Source organism: Pristiophorus japonicus, chromosome 1 (assembly GCF_044704955.1).
Source record: "Pristiophorus japonicus isolate sPriJap1 chromosome 1, sPriJap1.hap1, whole genome shotgun sequence".
NCBI lineage: Eukaryota > Metazoa > Chordata > Chondrichthyes > Pristiophoridae > Pristiophorus > Pristiophorus japonicus.
In genome coordinates, this window is record NC_091977.1 from 494,050,219 (window position 1) to 494,066,765 (window position 16,547).

Sequence of the window (16,547 nt, forward strand, 5' to 3'; positions counted from 1 at the left end):
ATAAGTGACAAAAGCATGGATAAGGGCTTCAGCAGCAAATGAGGTGAGGCAGAGTGGAGGCGGGCGATGTTACAGATGTGGAAATAGGCAGTCTTTGTGTTGGCGAGAATATGGGGTCGGAAAGTCAGCTCAGGGCTTAATTGTTGCTGAGGTTGTAAACAATTTGGTTCAGCCTGAGACACTAGCAGGGAAGGGAATGGAATCAGTGGCAAGGGTGCTGAGTTTGTGGCAGGAGCCAAAGAGGGTGGCTTTGGTCTTATCAATGTTTAGCTGGAGGAAATTGTAGCTCATCCAAGATTGAATGTGAGAGAAGCAGTCAGACAACACAGAGGCAGTGAGAAAAAAAAAGAAAGACTTGCATTTATATAGCGCCTTTCACGACCACCGGACGTCTCAAAAGCACTTTACAGCCAATGAAGTACTTTTGGAGTGCCGTCACTGTTGTAATGTGGGAAACGCAGCAGCCGATTTGCGCACAGCAAACTCCCACAAACAGCAATGTGATAATGACCAGACAAACTGTTTTTGTTATGTTGATTGAGGGATAAATAACAGTTTGCATTTACACGGCACTCTACATGTGTAGGAAAGTACGTGTCTCATAGCACTTAAGATTAGGACAAAACTGTGAATGCTGAGCAGAAGGGGAAAAGAGAGAAAATGAGAGGGCTGAGTATATGGCCAGCAATGGTCGAGTGGAGGGAATGAGGAGAAGCCTGATGTTGGCGGAATAGAGGGTGCATCTAGGAGACCATGGAGGGACTTTAAAATGAGGACAAGAATTTTGAAGTCAACTTTCTGGGGCATGGAGAGTCCGAACAAAGTAATATTTAAGGTATTAATGCTTCGTCAGGTGAAAGTGTTTAGACGGAGGGTCCATACCTGAAACATTAACATGTTTGTTCTTTCCACAGACAGTGATTGACCTGCTGAGTGTGTCGAGCATTTTCTTTTGTTTTGGCTTTCCAACATCTGTAGCTTTTTTCTTTTATGACAATACAAAGAGTAACACGTTAATCAGCTGAACTATACCTTTACATAGCACCTCGCATCTGAAAGATAAGGTACCACATAAAATGATTCAGATAGTGAATTACTTCTGGAGTAAAATATGGCATTTGTTTTTCACATGGCAAGATGCCACCGACAGCAATGAGATGAATGTTTTTGATGGTTTGTTGAGGAAGGAATATTGGTCAGGATACTATGAAAACTCCATGTTTTTCGCTGTCTGTACCAACCAAACTGAGGCCTTGATTTAACACTGCATCCAAAAGCTTGTATGTCCACCAATACAGCACTACCTCAGTTGTGTATTGGTGTATCAACCTAGAAGAAGGAGTCCACAACATCTAACTCAGAGATCGGAAGGCTACAAACTGAGGATCCCAGGTGAAGGGTCACAGCAATAGATCATGAAGAGACAATCGGGTAGAAATTCAAATTGGGCAGTACTGTATCGGCTGGCTGTTATACACCCACCTGATATTCAGTTTCATGGACACCGCTGTTTGTGCTACCGGCCAAGACAGATTTCTGCCTCAATATTGTAGGATGCTATCAGATAGAGAAGGGGCTAAATTTTCCGTGTTGGCAGCGGGCATGATCGGTGGCGGGTCGGGTGGGAAAGTTTTTTTTTTGTACAGCGATTCCCATAACCCTTGACTCCCTTATCGTTCAAAAATCTGTCTATCTCCACCTTAAATATATTCAATGACCCAGCCTCCACAGCTCTCTGGGGTAGAGAATTCCAAAGATTCACAACCCTCTGAGAGAAGAAATTCCTCCTCATCTCCATTTTAAATGGGCAATCCCTTATTCTGAAACTATGCCCTCTAATTTTAGATTCCTCCACGGTGGGAAACATCCTCTCTGCATCTACTCTGTCCAGCCCCCTCAGAATCTTATACATTTCAATAAGATCACCTCTCAGTCTTCTAAAGTCTAATGAGTATAGACCCAACCTGCTCAACCTTTCTTCACAAGACAACCCCTTCATCTCAAGAACCAACCTTGTGAACCTTCTCTGAACTGCCTCCAATGCAAGAATATCCTTCCTCAAAGAAGGAGACTAAAATTTTCGCAGTACTCCAGGGGACCGAAATTCACCGCTGCCCAAAACGGGTTGCACTTTTTGCTTTTCTTGTGTTTTCACCGCTATGGTGGATGAGGTGGCCTCTTGTGCGAAATTCAGCTCTTTGGCATTTTTTTCCGAGTAGAGGGGAAGTCGGACATAATGGGAGCGGAAGTGGGGCGGAGAGCAGAAGATCGATCATAAGAGGGGCGGAAATGGAGACGGGGTGGAGTCTCCGCCGCTGTCAGTCATCAGCATAGTCATGACGTTTGTGCGTCACCACGTCTCTCCCCTTCACTTAAAGGAGAGAGCCGCTGCGAACTCTGCGATTATTTTAGTTAGGTCCACTGGGCCACCAGGGAGGGTTTCGGTTGGGCCAGCGGCCTGGCACCCATGGGGGCGTAATTGTCCGGCCGACCTGGCAGTCGGCCTACAAAAATAATAAGATGGCGGCCGTGGCAGTGCGCCCTCCCCTTGAATGGCCGCCGCGTACACTGCAAACACAGTGCACCGACAGAAAAAACTGTCGGAGGCACCGATTGGCGGGCCGAAGATTTCTTTACCTGAATTTTGCTTGCAGTGCGGGAAATCGGCGGTGCGCGCTTTGATGACGCACTTAGGAGGGGTCGGCAGCAGCGCGGTGGGAGTGGGGATGGCCAGAAAAAGCACCTTGGAGAATTTTGCGAGCGGCAGCCATTCGATAGAAAATCAGCGGCCATTTTACTCCACTGCGTAGCCACTGCTTTCCGTCGTTAAGAGGCTTTTTCGGGAGACTGATATCGGCCCCCCGGTGTGGTCTTACCAACGCCCTGGACAGTTGTAGCAGGATTTCTCTACTTTTATACTCCATCCCCCTTGCAATAAAGGCCAACATTCCATTTGCCTTCCTACTACATGCTAACTTTATGTGTTTCATGTACAAGGATTCCCAGATCCCTCTGTACCGCAGCATTTTATAATCTCTCCACACTTAAATAATAATTAGCTTTTTTATTTTTCCTACCAAAGTGGATAACCTCACATTTTCCCACATTATGCTCCATCTGTTAAATTTTTGCCCAGGCACTTAACCCATCTATACACCTCTGTAGATTCTTTGCGTCCTCCTCGCAACTTGCTTTCCCACCTATCTTTGTATCATCAGCAAATTTGGCTACATTACACTCGGCCCCTTCATCCAAGTCATTCATATAAATTGTAAATAGTTGAGGCCCCAGCACTGATCCCTGTGGCACCCCACTAGTTACAGTGTGCCAACCGGAATATGACTCATTTATCTGTTAGTTAGCCAATCCTCTATCCATGCTAATATATTACCCCAACCCCGTGAGCTCTTACCTTGTGCAGTAACCTTTTATGTGGCACCTTATCGAATGCTTTCTGGAAATCCAAATACGGGACATCTCTGGTTCCCCTTTATCCAACCTGCTCGTTACACCCTCAGAGAACTCAAGCAAATTTGTCAAACATGATTTCCCTTTCATAAAACCATGCTGACTCTGTCTGACTGCATTATGACTTTTTAAATGTCCTGCTACTACTTCCTTAATGATGGACTCCAGCATTTTACCAATGACAGATATTAGGCTAACTGGTCTATAGTTTCCTGCTTTCTGTCTTCCTCCTTTCTTAAATAGGGGCGTTACATTTGCGGTTTTCCAGTCCGCTGGGAATTCAGGAAATTTTGGTAGATTACAACCAATGCATCCATCATCTCTTCAGGCATCTCTTTTAAGACCCCAGGATGCAGGCCATCAGGTCTAGGGGACTTGTCCACCTTTAGTCCCATTAGTTTGCCTAGTACCTTTTCTCCAGTGATCATGATTGTTTGAAATCCCCGCCCCCCCCCCCCCCGCACCGCCATATCGGCAGGATTATCAATTATTGGGATGCTTTTAGTGTCTTCTACCGTGAAGATGATACAAAATATTTGTTCAAAGTCTCCGCCATTTCCCATTATTAATTCTCCAGTCTCATCCTCTAAGGGACCAACATTTACTTTAGCTACTCTCTTCCTTTTTATATACCTGTAGAAGCTCTTCATGTCTGTTTTTATATTTCTTGCTAGTTTACTCTCATAAATCATTATGAGGTACTTTACAAGCACTCAAGAACCTTTTGTCCCCTACTTATTAAATTTCCCAGCTCGGGAACCACGTCTGGCAACCTGAGACGGGAGGTCCGTGATAATTGCTCCAACTGATTAGTTGACAACATGGAAAACAAACCAAAATAAAAACATGTTGATTACATCAGCTAACAGATTGATGGAGATTTTGTTCTACTTGAAAAGCTACTGGTAAATGTTAATTCAGAAATTCCTGAAGGGATGTAAGTGCTGAAGTCACTCCTCTCCTACACTGGATGGTGAGGGAAATACATTTTTCACTGGCCATTCTCGTCTTTTGCCTTCCAATTTAACAGTAATTGCAGTGAACTGTTTCTGGTCAGGTTTTTCTCACAGTATACTGTCCAATTACACATTAATTCAAGTCAACCATAACAATTTCATTCTCATCACTCATTACACAGGTTCAATTTGCTTTGCGTCCCTGAGTATAACTAATTTAACTTTTTTAGTCCGAGACTTTAGGGTGAATTTCTGCGGAGGTTCTCTCACTTATCCATTGTTAACTTCAACGGAAGAGCTGCAGAAAACCCAGAAACATATTGTAAGCATCACTTGCACTGTTTGTGCAGCTGTTTCGCTGAACTTGTATAAGATTGTAAATCAACCCCTTTACAAGTACATTTAAAATCTGCTTAATTTTATGTATTACCTATCTTTTATTTGTACCAGTTATATCAGTCTAAAAGTAATTGACAAAAGTCTATAGATTTGTGACTAAATAACCAATAACTTCCCAATTAATGTACTTTATAAATTATGTTCCTCATCGTATTTTTAGTCTTATTACTTAATGATAATTTTATTTAAATATTTCTTTGTCACTCATATATAGCTTTCATTATATGATTGCACAGTATTTTTCATTATATGATTGTACATTAAAGATTCAACAGATTGAACTTCAAATTTAATGTGGCCAGGATCCCTTTAAGGATCCAAGCTTGAAACGCATCATGAGTAACATCACCAGACCTGCTCCATCTAATTGGGCCGGGTAACACGCTGGGGGGGGGGCTCAATAGGTCCTATTAAGGAAAGTTCATTCTGTTAAGCAAGATGGAGCCAGCAGCGGGGTCGGGACCCACCACCAACACCGGCAGCACTGGACCAGCCGAGGTAAGGAAAATTCCGGCCAAGGAAACAGAGAATCTAACTGGACACCCTGAAAAATGTAAGATGACCAGAATGGCCACAAGGATCAACCAGGAACAGGGAGATTCCTGGATGCTAGGAGAGGGAGGATTTAATAGCAGAACTGAGAGTGAGAATAAATTGGTACACTGAAAAATTATTTTCACGACTAAAGTGTTCCAGTAATCTACGTTACCGTAAGCTGCATGCATTATTTCAAAGCAAAGCTCTTGATACCTTGTTGCGTCACACTCTCCTGAGCTAGCACACCAGTCCCAGCATTGACATATTCATCATTGGGGTGTTTCTTGTGGTAATGTCTCTTCAATGATCCAGCCATGTTACAGGAATAGTGGCACAGCGCACATCGAAAAGGCTGAAATGAATAAGGAGAACATTACTAGCAACAGCAACTACACCAGTAACACAGAAAGGAGCAGCAAACAAACCAACAACAGGGAGAGCAGCAACATTTACACCAACAATAGAGAGCAACAACATCTGCTCCGACAACAGGGAGAGCAACAACAACATGGAGCAGCAACATCTGCACCGACAACAGCGATAATCATAGAAATTTATAGAAACATAGAAACTTAGAAATTGGTGCAGGAGTAGGCCATTCGGCCCTTCGAGCCTGCACCAACATTCAATAAGATCATGGCTGATCATTCCCTCAGTACCCCTTTCCTGCTTTCTCTCCAAACACCTTGATCCCCCCTTAGCCGTAAGGGCCATATCTAACTCCCTCTTGAATATATACAATGAACTGGCATCAACAACTCTCTGCGGCAGGGAATTCCACAGGTTAACAACTCTCTGAGTGAAGAAGTTTCTCCTCATCTCATTGCTAAATGGCCTGCCCCTTATCCTAAGACTATGCCCCCTGGTTCTGGACTTCCCCAACATCGGGAACATTCTTCCCGCATCTAATCTGTCCAGTCCCGTCAGAATCTTATACGTTTCTATGAGATCCCCTCTCATCCTTCTAAACTCCAATGAATAAAGGCCCAGTTGATCCAGTCTCTCCTCATATGACAGTCCAGCCATCCCTGGAATTAGCCTGGTCATCTTTCGCTGCACTCCCTCAATAGCAAGAACGTCCTTCCTCAAATTAGGAGACCAAAACTGAACACAATATTCCAGGTGAGGCCTCACTAAGGCCCTGTACAACTGCAGTAAGACCTCCCTGCTCCTATACTCGAATCCCCTAGCTATGAAGGCCAATATACCATTTGCCTTCTTCACCGCCTGCTGTACCTGCATGCCAACCTTCAATGACTGATGAACTATGACACCCAGGTCTCATTGCACCTCCTCTTTTCCTAATCTGCTGCCATTCAGATAATATTCTGCCTTTGTGTTTTTGCACCTAAAGTGGATAACCTCACATTTATCTACATTATACTGCACCTGCCATGCATTTGCTCACTCCCCTAACCTGTCCAAGCCACCCTGCAGCCTCTTAGCAACCCCCTCACAGCTCACACCGCCACCCAGTTTAGTGTCATCTGCAAATTTGGAGATATTACATTCTATTCCTTCATCCAACTCGTTAATGTATATTGTAAAGAGCTGGGGTCCCAGCACTGAGCCCTGCGGCACTCCACTAGTCACTGCCTGCCATTCTGAAAAGGACCCGTTTATCCCGACTCTCTGCTTCCTGTCTGCCAACCAGTTCTCTATCCACGTCAGTACATTACTCCCATAAGCTCTTGTGGGACCTTGTCAAAAGCCTTTTGAAAGTCCAAATACACTACATCCACTGGTTCTCCCTTGTCCACTCTGCTAGTTACATCCTGAAAAAGTTCCAGAAGATTCGTCAAGCATGATTTCCCTTTCATAAATCCATGCTGATTTGGACTGATGCTGTCACTGCTTTCCAAATGCGCTGCTATTTCATCCTTAATGATTGATTCCAACATTTTCCCCACTACTGATGTCAGGCTAACCAGTCTATAATTACTCGTTTTCTCTCTCCCTCCTTTTTAAAAACGTGGTGTTCCATTAGCTACCCTCCAGTCCATAGCAACTGATCCAGAGTCGATAGACTGTTGGAAAATGATCACTAATGCATCCACTATTTCTAGGGCCACTTCCTTTAGTACTCTGGAATGCAGACTATTAGGCCCCGGGGATTTATCGGCCTTCAATCCCATCAATTTCCCTAACACAATTTCCCGCCTAATAAGGATATCCTTCAGTTCCTCCTTCTCACTAGACCCACTGTCCCCTAGTACATTCGGAAGGTTATTTGTGTCTTCCTTCGTGAAGACAGAACCGAAGTATTTGTTCAATTGGTCTGCTATTTCTTTGTTCCCCATTATAAATTCACCTGAATCCGACTGCATTTGTCTTCATTAATATTTTTCTCTTCACATATTTATAGAAGCTTTTGCAGTCAGTTTTTATGTTCCCTGCAAACTTCCTCTCGTACTCTATTTTCCCCCTCTTAATTAAATCTTTAGTCCTCCTCTGTTGAATTCTAAATTTCTCCCAGTCCTCAGGTTTGTTACTTTTTCTAGCCAATTTATATGCCTCTTCCTTGGTTTTAACACTATCCTTAATCTCCCTTGTTAGCCACGGTTGAGCCACCTTCCCCGTTTTATTTTTACCCAGACAGGGATGTACAAATGCTGAAGTTCATCCATGTGATCTTTAAATGTTTGCCATTGCTTATCCACCGTCAACCCTTTAAGTATCCTTTGCCAGTCTATTCTAGCCAATTCACGCCTCATACCGTCGAAGTTACCTTTCCTTAAGTTCAGGACCCTAGTTTCCGAATTAACTGTGTCACTCTCCACCTTGATAAAGAATTCTACCATATTATGGTCACTCTTCCCCAAGGGGCCTCGCACAACAAGATTGCTAATTAGTCCCTTCTCATTCCACATCACCCAGTCTAGGATGGCCAGCTCGATAGTTGGTTCCTCGACATATTGGTCGAGAAAACCATCCCGAATACACTCCAGGAAATCCTCCTCCACCGCATTGCTACCAGTTTGGTTAGCCCAATCAATATAGCACGGAAGGAGGCCATTCGACCCATCGTGATTGTGCCGGCTGAAAAGAGCTATCCAGTCTAGTCCCACTTTCCAGTTCTTGGTCCGTAGCATCATGTTTTGTCTTTTACTCTTACTCTTTTCAACCTTGGGTGTGTCCTGCATTATGGGACTTGATTCCTGGTTTCTGCAAACAGTAATAGCCATCACAACATCAAGCGTAACAACAAGTGTGAGTTTACCGAGTTCACAGGAAGTATGGTGCACACCCTATTCTTACTCCACTTTAGTTGAGGGCCATAAACCAAGGTCTTGCTTCAGATTTACTCTCAGGAACGATGCTCTACTGAGCAGCAATGGGACACAGGTCTGTGCTACCGTGAGCTCTTGATTTCAATCATGCCATTGTGAGCAGTTGCCAAGGAGTAATGGGGTATCCCGTAGGAAGAGAAAGCACACTACAGGGCCATCGAGCCCTCTTTGACTTGCTTCATTGAAACTGGAAAGCATTCCTTTTCAGAGGGAGCAGCATTCAATCCCAGCTCAGTTAACATTTCATAGTTGGTGAGATTACCCATCCATCAATCATGAAGTAACATCTGCACTGACAACAGGGAGAGCAGCAACATCTGCACTGACATGGTCCCACACAAGAGATTGGTGTGCAAAATCAAAGCACAGAATCGGGATAAACGGGTCCTTTTCAGAATGGCAGGCAGTGACTAGTGGAGTGCCGCAGGGTTCAGTGCTGGGACCCCAGCTCTTTACAATATATATTAATGATTTAGATGAAGGAATTGAGTGTAATATCTCCAAGTTTGCAGATGACACTAAACTGGGTGACGGTGTGAGCTGTGAGGACGCTAAAAGGCTGCAGGGTGACTTGGACAGGTTAGATGAGTGGGTAAATGCATGGCAGATGCAGTATAATGTGGATAAATGTGAAGTTATCCACTTTGGGGGCAAAAACACGAAGGCAGAATATTATCTGAATGGCGGCAGATTAGGAAAGGGGGAGATGCAACGAGACCTGGGTGGCATGGTTCATCAGTCATTGAAAGTTGGCATGCAGGTACAGCAGGCGGTGAAGAAGGCAATGGTATGTTGGCCTTCATAGCTAGGGGATTTGAGTATAGGAGCAGGGAGGTCTTACTGCAGTTGTACAGGGCCTTGGTGAGGCCTCACCTGGAATATTGTGTTCAGTTTTGGTCTCCTAATCTGAGGAAGGACGTTCTTTCTATTGAGGGAGTGCAGCGAAGGTTTCCCAGACTGATTCCCGGGATGGCGGGACTGACATATGAGGAGAGACTGGATCAACTGGGCCTTTATACACTGGAGTTTAGAAGGATGAGAGGGAATCTCATGGAAACTTACAAGATTCTGACGGGACTGGACAGGTTAGATGCGGGAAGAATGTTCCCGATGTTGGGGAAGTCCAGACACAGTCTTAGGATAAGGGGCAGGCCATTTAGGACTGAGATGAAGAGAAACTTCTTCACTCAGAGAGTTGTTAACCTGTGGAATTCCCTACCACAGAGAGTTGTTGATGCCAGTTCATTGGATATATTCAAGAGGGAGTTAGATATGGCCCTTACGGCTAAAGGGATCAAGGGGTATGGAGAGAAAGCAGGAAAGGGGTACTGAGGGAATGATCACCCATGATCTTATTGAATGGTGGTGCAGGCTCAAAGGGCCGAATGGCCTATTCCTGCACCTATTTTCTATGTTTCTAATATACATTCCCAATCACAATATTCTTGACAGTCATCAATACGATTGCCCATTCACCATCACTGGAAGTACAGCATAGCTCTCACTGGTAATGAGTCTACATCCTCACTGATAACATTCTCTAGGGTCACTGATAATAGCCTTCATTGGAAATACTGCCAAACTATCACTGGTCATATAGTAAATGTCTCATAAGACTTTATTCTCAGCAAATAATACTTGCCTTGAAGGCAGCATGCTGCTCCATATGTCGAAGAAGGTTTGGCTTTTGGGCGGCGGTGTAGTCACACACTGTACATTTAAACTGTTTACCTGCAGGACAAGAAAACAAGTAGAGGAAGGAAAGAACATAATCAATAACTTATGCAGACAAAATGTCACTCAGAAAAATTGCTTGTAATTGATGCTTGTCTTCTCATCAACAACATTTAAAAACCAATTAAAAACAATTAACAAAGTGTTATAAATCTTTAAAAAGGTTCTCAGCTCTAGCAATATGAGGCAAGCAGACAAAAATAATTTGAATTAAACATTTGTTATTTTAAACAAATAGTTACACATCTGATGCACAGAGCGCAAACACAGATTGCAACATGAACTGAGTGCATCTTGAAGAATTTGGTGGGAGTGGGTCGCTCTGGTAAATAACTAACTGAAATTTAGGTCAACATTTGGGTCGCGATATTGGTGGTCTTACCGCCCACTGCCGCCGAGTTTTGCTGCTGGTTTCCCCTCTTTACCATTTTCCACTTGGGCTGGAGTAGGCGGGAGGGGAGTATTTCCGGAACCGCACGCTGACTTGTCTGCAGCCAAGTAGCGTAAGTAGCCTCCCGCCCGCCGAGCTGCCAGATTGGTGCGGGCAGGAGTCGCAACAGTTTACAGTGACTTATCTGAATGAGGTCCCCTGAATGTGTTGCAGAGTTTTTTTTTGCTATGATTTTTATTTGCAGGTCTTCAACCCTCCTTGGGCCCGACTCCATCCTCGGCGGCACTTGGTCAGCAAATGCATTTGCCGCCGAGATTGAGAGCTCCCGCCCACTGCCGTCCAGATTGACGGCGAAAGCCGTTATTTGGCCACCGGGAAGTACTGCCACCTCATTTTGAGGAATCTTCCAGGCAAAGTACAGCCTGGTCTCTTGGCGGCCATCAGCGGTCCTTTGGGCGGCACTTGGGCGGGCCTTGGCTTCGACCGAGTTCGGGGCCTTAAAATTTTACTTCTAACCCGAGGTGGCGGAACAGTGGTATACAGTCGGGAGGGAGTAGCCCTGGGAGTCCTCAACATTGACTCTGGACCCCACGAAGTCTCATGAATACAGGCTAAGCATGGACAAGGAAACCTCCTGTTGATTTCCACCTGCCGCCCTCCCTCAGCTGATGAATAAGTACTCCTCCATGTTAAACACCACTTGGAAGAAGCACTGAAGGTAAGCAAGTGCACAGAATGTACTCTGGGTGGGGAACTTCAATGTCCATTACCAAGAGTGGCTCAGTAGCACCATTACTGACCGAGCCCTGGAGAACATAGCTGCCAGACTACGCCTGCAGCAGGTGGTGAGAGAACCAACACGAGGGAAAAATCTACTTGACCTCTTCCTCACCAATCTACCTGTCGCAGATGCATCTGTCCATAACCGCATTGGTAGCAGCGATCACCGCACAGTCATTGTAGAGACGAAGTCCCGTCTTCACATTGAAGACACCCTCTATCGTGTTGTGTGGCACTACCACCATGCTAAATACGATAAATTCAGAACAGATCTAGCAGCTTAAAGCTGGGCATCTATGAAGCGCTGTGGGACATCAGCAGCAGCTGTAACCTCATGGCCCGGCATATCCCTCACTCTACCATTAAGCCAGGGGACCAACCCTGGTCCAATAAGGAGTGCAGAAGAGCAGCACCAGGCATACCTAAAAATGAGGTACCGAAGCTACAACAGGACTACATGCATGCTAAGCAGCAGAAGCAGCATGCTATAAACAGAGCTAAGCGATCCCACAATCAACAGATGAGATCAAAGCTCTGCAGTCTTGCCCCATCCAGTAGTAAATGGTGATGGGCAATTAAACAACTAAGGAAGCACCATGAATATCCCTATCCTCAATGATGCCGGAGCTCAGCACAACAGAAGGCTGAAGCGGTTGCACTCATCTTCAACCTGAAGCGCCAAGTGGATGATCTACATCGGCCTTCTCCTGAGGTCCCCACCATCACAGAAGCCAGTCTTCCGCCAATTCGATTCACTCCACGTGATGAAATGGCTGAGCGCACTGGATTCAGCAAAGGCTATAAGCCCCGATAACATCCTGGCTATCGTGCTGAAGACTCGTGCTCCAGAATTAGCCGCACCTCTAACCAAGCTGTTCCGTACAGCTCCAACACTGGGATCTATCTGACAATGTGGAAAACTTCCCAGGTATGTCCTGTTCACAAAAAGCAGGGGAATGGTAGCATAATGGTAATGATACTGGACTAGTAATCCAGAGGCCTGGACTAAAGATCCAGAGACGCGAGTTCAAATCCCACCATGGCAGCTGGGGAATTTAAATTCAGTTAAATAAATCTGGACTAAAAAGCTAGTATCAGTAATGGAGACCATGAAACTATTGGATTATCGTACAAACCCACTAATGTCCTTTAGGGACGGAAATCTGCTGTCCTTACCTGATCTGGTATATATGTGACTCCAGACCCACAGCAATGTGGTGATTTTTAACTGCCCTTTGAAATGGCCTAGCAAGCCACTCAGTTGCAACAAACTGCTACGAGAAACAATAAGAATAAAACAGGATGGACCACCCCCGGCACCGGCTACGGACACGACAACGGCACACCCTGCCCAGTCGACCCTGCAAAGTCCTCCTGATCAAAATTGGGAAAGCTGTCCCACAGACCACCTGCCGCCTTCCAAATCCAATCCCCTCCCCATCGATCTAATCTCAATCATCAGAAAAGTGATGAAAGGTGTGGTCAACAGTGCTATCAAGTAGCACTTACTCATCAATAACCTGCTCACCGATGCCCAGTTTGGGTTCCGCCAGAACCACTTGGCTCCACACCTCATTACAGCCTTGGTCCAAACATGGACAAAAGAGTTCAATTCCAAGGGTGAGGTGATAGTGACTGTCCTTGATATTAAGGCAGCATTTGACCGAGTGTGGCTTCAAGGAGCCCTAGTAAAACTGAAGTCCCTCAGGGCAGTGTCCTAGGCCCAACCATCTTCAGCTACTTCATCAATTACCTTTCCATAAGGTCAGAAAGTGGGGATGTTCACTGATGACTGCTCAGTTTTCAGTGCCATTTGCATCAGATAATGAAGCAATCCATGCCCGCATGCAGCAAGACCTGGACGACATTCACGATTGGGCTAATAAATGGCAAGAAACATTCGCGCCACACAAGTGCCAGGCAATGACTATCTCCAACAAGCGAGAGTCTAACCGCCGCCCCTTGACATTCAATGGCACTACTATCGCCAAATCCCCACCATCAACATCTGGGGGTCATCATTGACTAGAAACTTAACTGGACCAGCCACATAAAAACTGTGGTAACAAGAGCAGGTCAGAGGCTGGGTATTCTGCGACGAGTGTCTCACCTCCTGACTCCCTAAAGCCTTTCTACCATCTACAAGGCACAAGTCAGAAGTGTGATGAAATACTCTCCACTTGCCTGGATGAGTGCAGCTCCAACAAAACTCAAGGAGCTCGACACCATCCAGGACAAAGCAACCTGCTGGATTGGCAGCCCAACCACCACCTTCAACATTCACTCCCTCCACACCGGCATACAATGGCTGCAGTGTGTGCCATCTATAAGATGCACTGCAGCAATTCGACAGCACCTCCTAAACCCGTGACCTCTACCACCTAGAAGGACAAGGGTTGCAGGTGCATGGGAGCACCATCACCTGCAAGTTCCCCACCATCCTGACTTGGAAATCATCATAGGCAGTCCCTCGGAATTGAGGAAGACTTGCTTTCACTCTTAGAATGAGTCCTTAGGTGGCTGAACAGTCTAATATGAGAGCCACAGTTCCTGCCACAGGTGGGACAGACAGTCATTGAGGGTAAGGGAGGGTGGGACAGGTTTGCCATGCGTTCCTTCTGCTGCCTGCGCTTGTTTTTTGCATGCACTCGGCGATGAGACTCGAGGCGCTCAGCGCCCTCCCGGATGGACTTCCTCCACTTAGGGCGGTCTTTGGCCAGGGACTCCCAGGTGTCGGTGGAGATACTACACTTTATCAGGGAGGCTTTGAGGGTGTCTTTGTAACGTTTCCTCTGTCCACCCTTGGCTTGTTTACCATGAAGGAGTTCCGAGTAGAGCGCTTGCTTTGGGAGTCTCGTGTCTGGCATGCGGATAACATGGCCTGCCCAGCGGAGCTGATCAAGTGTGGTCAGTGCTTCAATGCTGGGGATGTTGGCCTGGTCAAGGACGCTAATGTTGGTGCGTCTGTCCTCCCAGGGGATTTGTAGGATCTTGCGGAAGCATCGTTGATGGTATTTCTCCAGCGACTTGAGGTGTCTACTGTACATGGTCCATGCCTCTGATCCATACAGGAGGGCAGGTATTACTACAGCCCTGTAGACCATGAGCTTGGTGGTAGATTGGAGGGCCTGGTCTTCGAACACTCTTTTCCTCAGGCGACCGAAGGCTGCGCTGGCGCACTGGAGGCAGTGTTGAATCTCCTCATCAATGTCTACTTTTGTTGATAAGAGACTCCCGAGGTATGAGAAATGGTCCACGTTGTCCAGGGTCGCGCCATGGATCTTGATGACTGGGGGAAAGTGCTATGCAGCAAGGACAGGCTGGTGGTGGACCTTTGTCTTACGGATGTTTAGCATGAGGCCTATGCTTTCGTATGCCTCAGTAAATACGTCGACTATATCCTGGAATTCAGCATCTAAATGTGCGCAGACGCAGGCATCGTCCACGTATTGTAGCTCGACGACAGAGGTTGGGGTAGTATTGGACCTGGCCTAGAGGCAGCGAAGGTTAAACAGCTTCCCACTGGTTCTGTATTTCAGTTCCACTCCAGCGGGGATCTTGTTGACTGTGAGGTGGAGCATGGTGGCAAGAAAGATTGAGAAGAGGGTTGGAGCGATGACGCAGCCCTGTTTAACCCCGGTCCGGACGTGGGTTGGGTCTGTAATGAATCCGTTGGTAAGGATCACGGCCTGCATGTCGTCGTGGAGCAGGCGAAGGATGTTGACGAACTTTTGGGGGCATCCGAAATGGAGGAGCGCCCTCGCAGTTGACAGTGTCAAAGCCCTTTGCAAAGTCGAAGGCGGCCATGTATAAGGGCTGGCGCTGCTCCCTACATTTATCCTGCAGCTGTTGCGCTGCAAAGATTATGTTCGTTGTGCCCCGTAGGGGACGAAATCCATACTGTGACTCCGGGAGGAGTTCCTTGGCCACAGGGTGAAGACGGTTGAGGAGGACTCTAGCGACAACTTTCCCAGTGGCTGATAACAGGAAAATTCCCTGGAAATATATTGATGTTTGTTCATCATCGCTGGGTAAAAATCCTGGAACTCACTCCCTAACAGCACAGTGGGAGTACCTTTACCACAAAGTCTGCAGCAGTTAAAAGCGGCGGCTCACCACCACCTTCTTAAGGGCAATTAGGGATGGGCAAATAAATGCTGGCCTTGCCAGTGATGCCCATATCCTAGAACAAATAAAAGGCAGGATTGAGAAATAAGAAATGTGTGGGAAAAAACAACATTAGAGCAAGGAAGTGTTGCGGTGTGTAGACAAACGCACGAAGTATAAGGAACAAACTGAATGTACTGCACGTGCAAATTCATATGAGGAGAGACTGGACCAACTGGGCCTTTATTCACTGGAGTTTAGAAGGATGAGAGGGGATCTCATAGAAACGTATAAGATTCTGACGGGACTGGACAGGTTAGATGTGGGAAGAATGTTCCCGATATTGGGGGAAGTCCAGAACCAGGGTACATAGTCTTAGGATAAGAGGTAGGCCATTTAGGACTGATGAGGAGAAACTTCTTCACTCAGAGTTGTTAACCTGTGGAATTCCCTGCCACAGAGAGTTGTTGATGCCAGTTCATTGGATATATTCAAGAGGGAGTTAGATATGGCCCTTACGGCTAAGGGGATCAAGGGATATGGAGAGAAAGCAGGAAAGGGGTACTGAGGGAATGATCAGCCATGATCTTATTGAATGGCGGTGCAGGCTCGAAGGGCTGAATGGCCTACTCCTGCACCTATTTTCTATGTTTCTATGCACCTGGCTGACAACCTCTAGATTTTGGAGCCCATGTTGGCTCTACCAAAGACTGCTCCAACTGCACCAGTGCAGGGACAGACCTGGTCATCGGGAAACAAGGCAGCATGTGGGTTACTGACTGAGAGGTGGGCTGGAGTGGAGTTCCCACTTCCATGATCCCTTTTGCCATCATTCCTCTCATGGCCCAACCACACTTCACTGCTACCACTATGCTGGAGAACACT

General features: G+C 46.2%; 1 protein-coding gene across 4 annotated transcripts in view; it reads right to left on the minus strand.

Annotated features, from left to right (window-relative positions):
* zfat (zinc finger and AT hook domain containing) overlaps window positions 1–16,547 on the minus strand; it is a 187,885-nt gene that overhangs the window by 37,805 nt on the left and 133,533 nt on the right. For all 4 annotated transcript variants that reach the window (XM_070895392.1, XM_070895402.1, XM_070895412.1 and 1 more), the window contains 2 exons: window positions 10,293–10,381; window positions 5,574–5,712 (listed from right to left, as the gene is read on the minus strand). In XM_070895392.1, coding sequence (XP_070751493.1) covers window positions 5,574–5,712; window positions 10,293–10,381 — 228 coding nt within the window. The remainder of the gene's footprint in view (window positions 1–5,573; window positions 5,713–10,292; window positions 10,382–16,547) is intronic.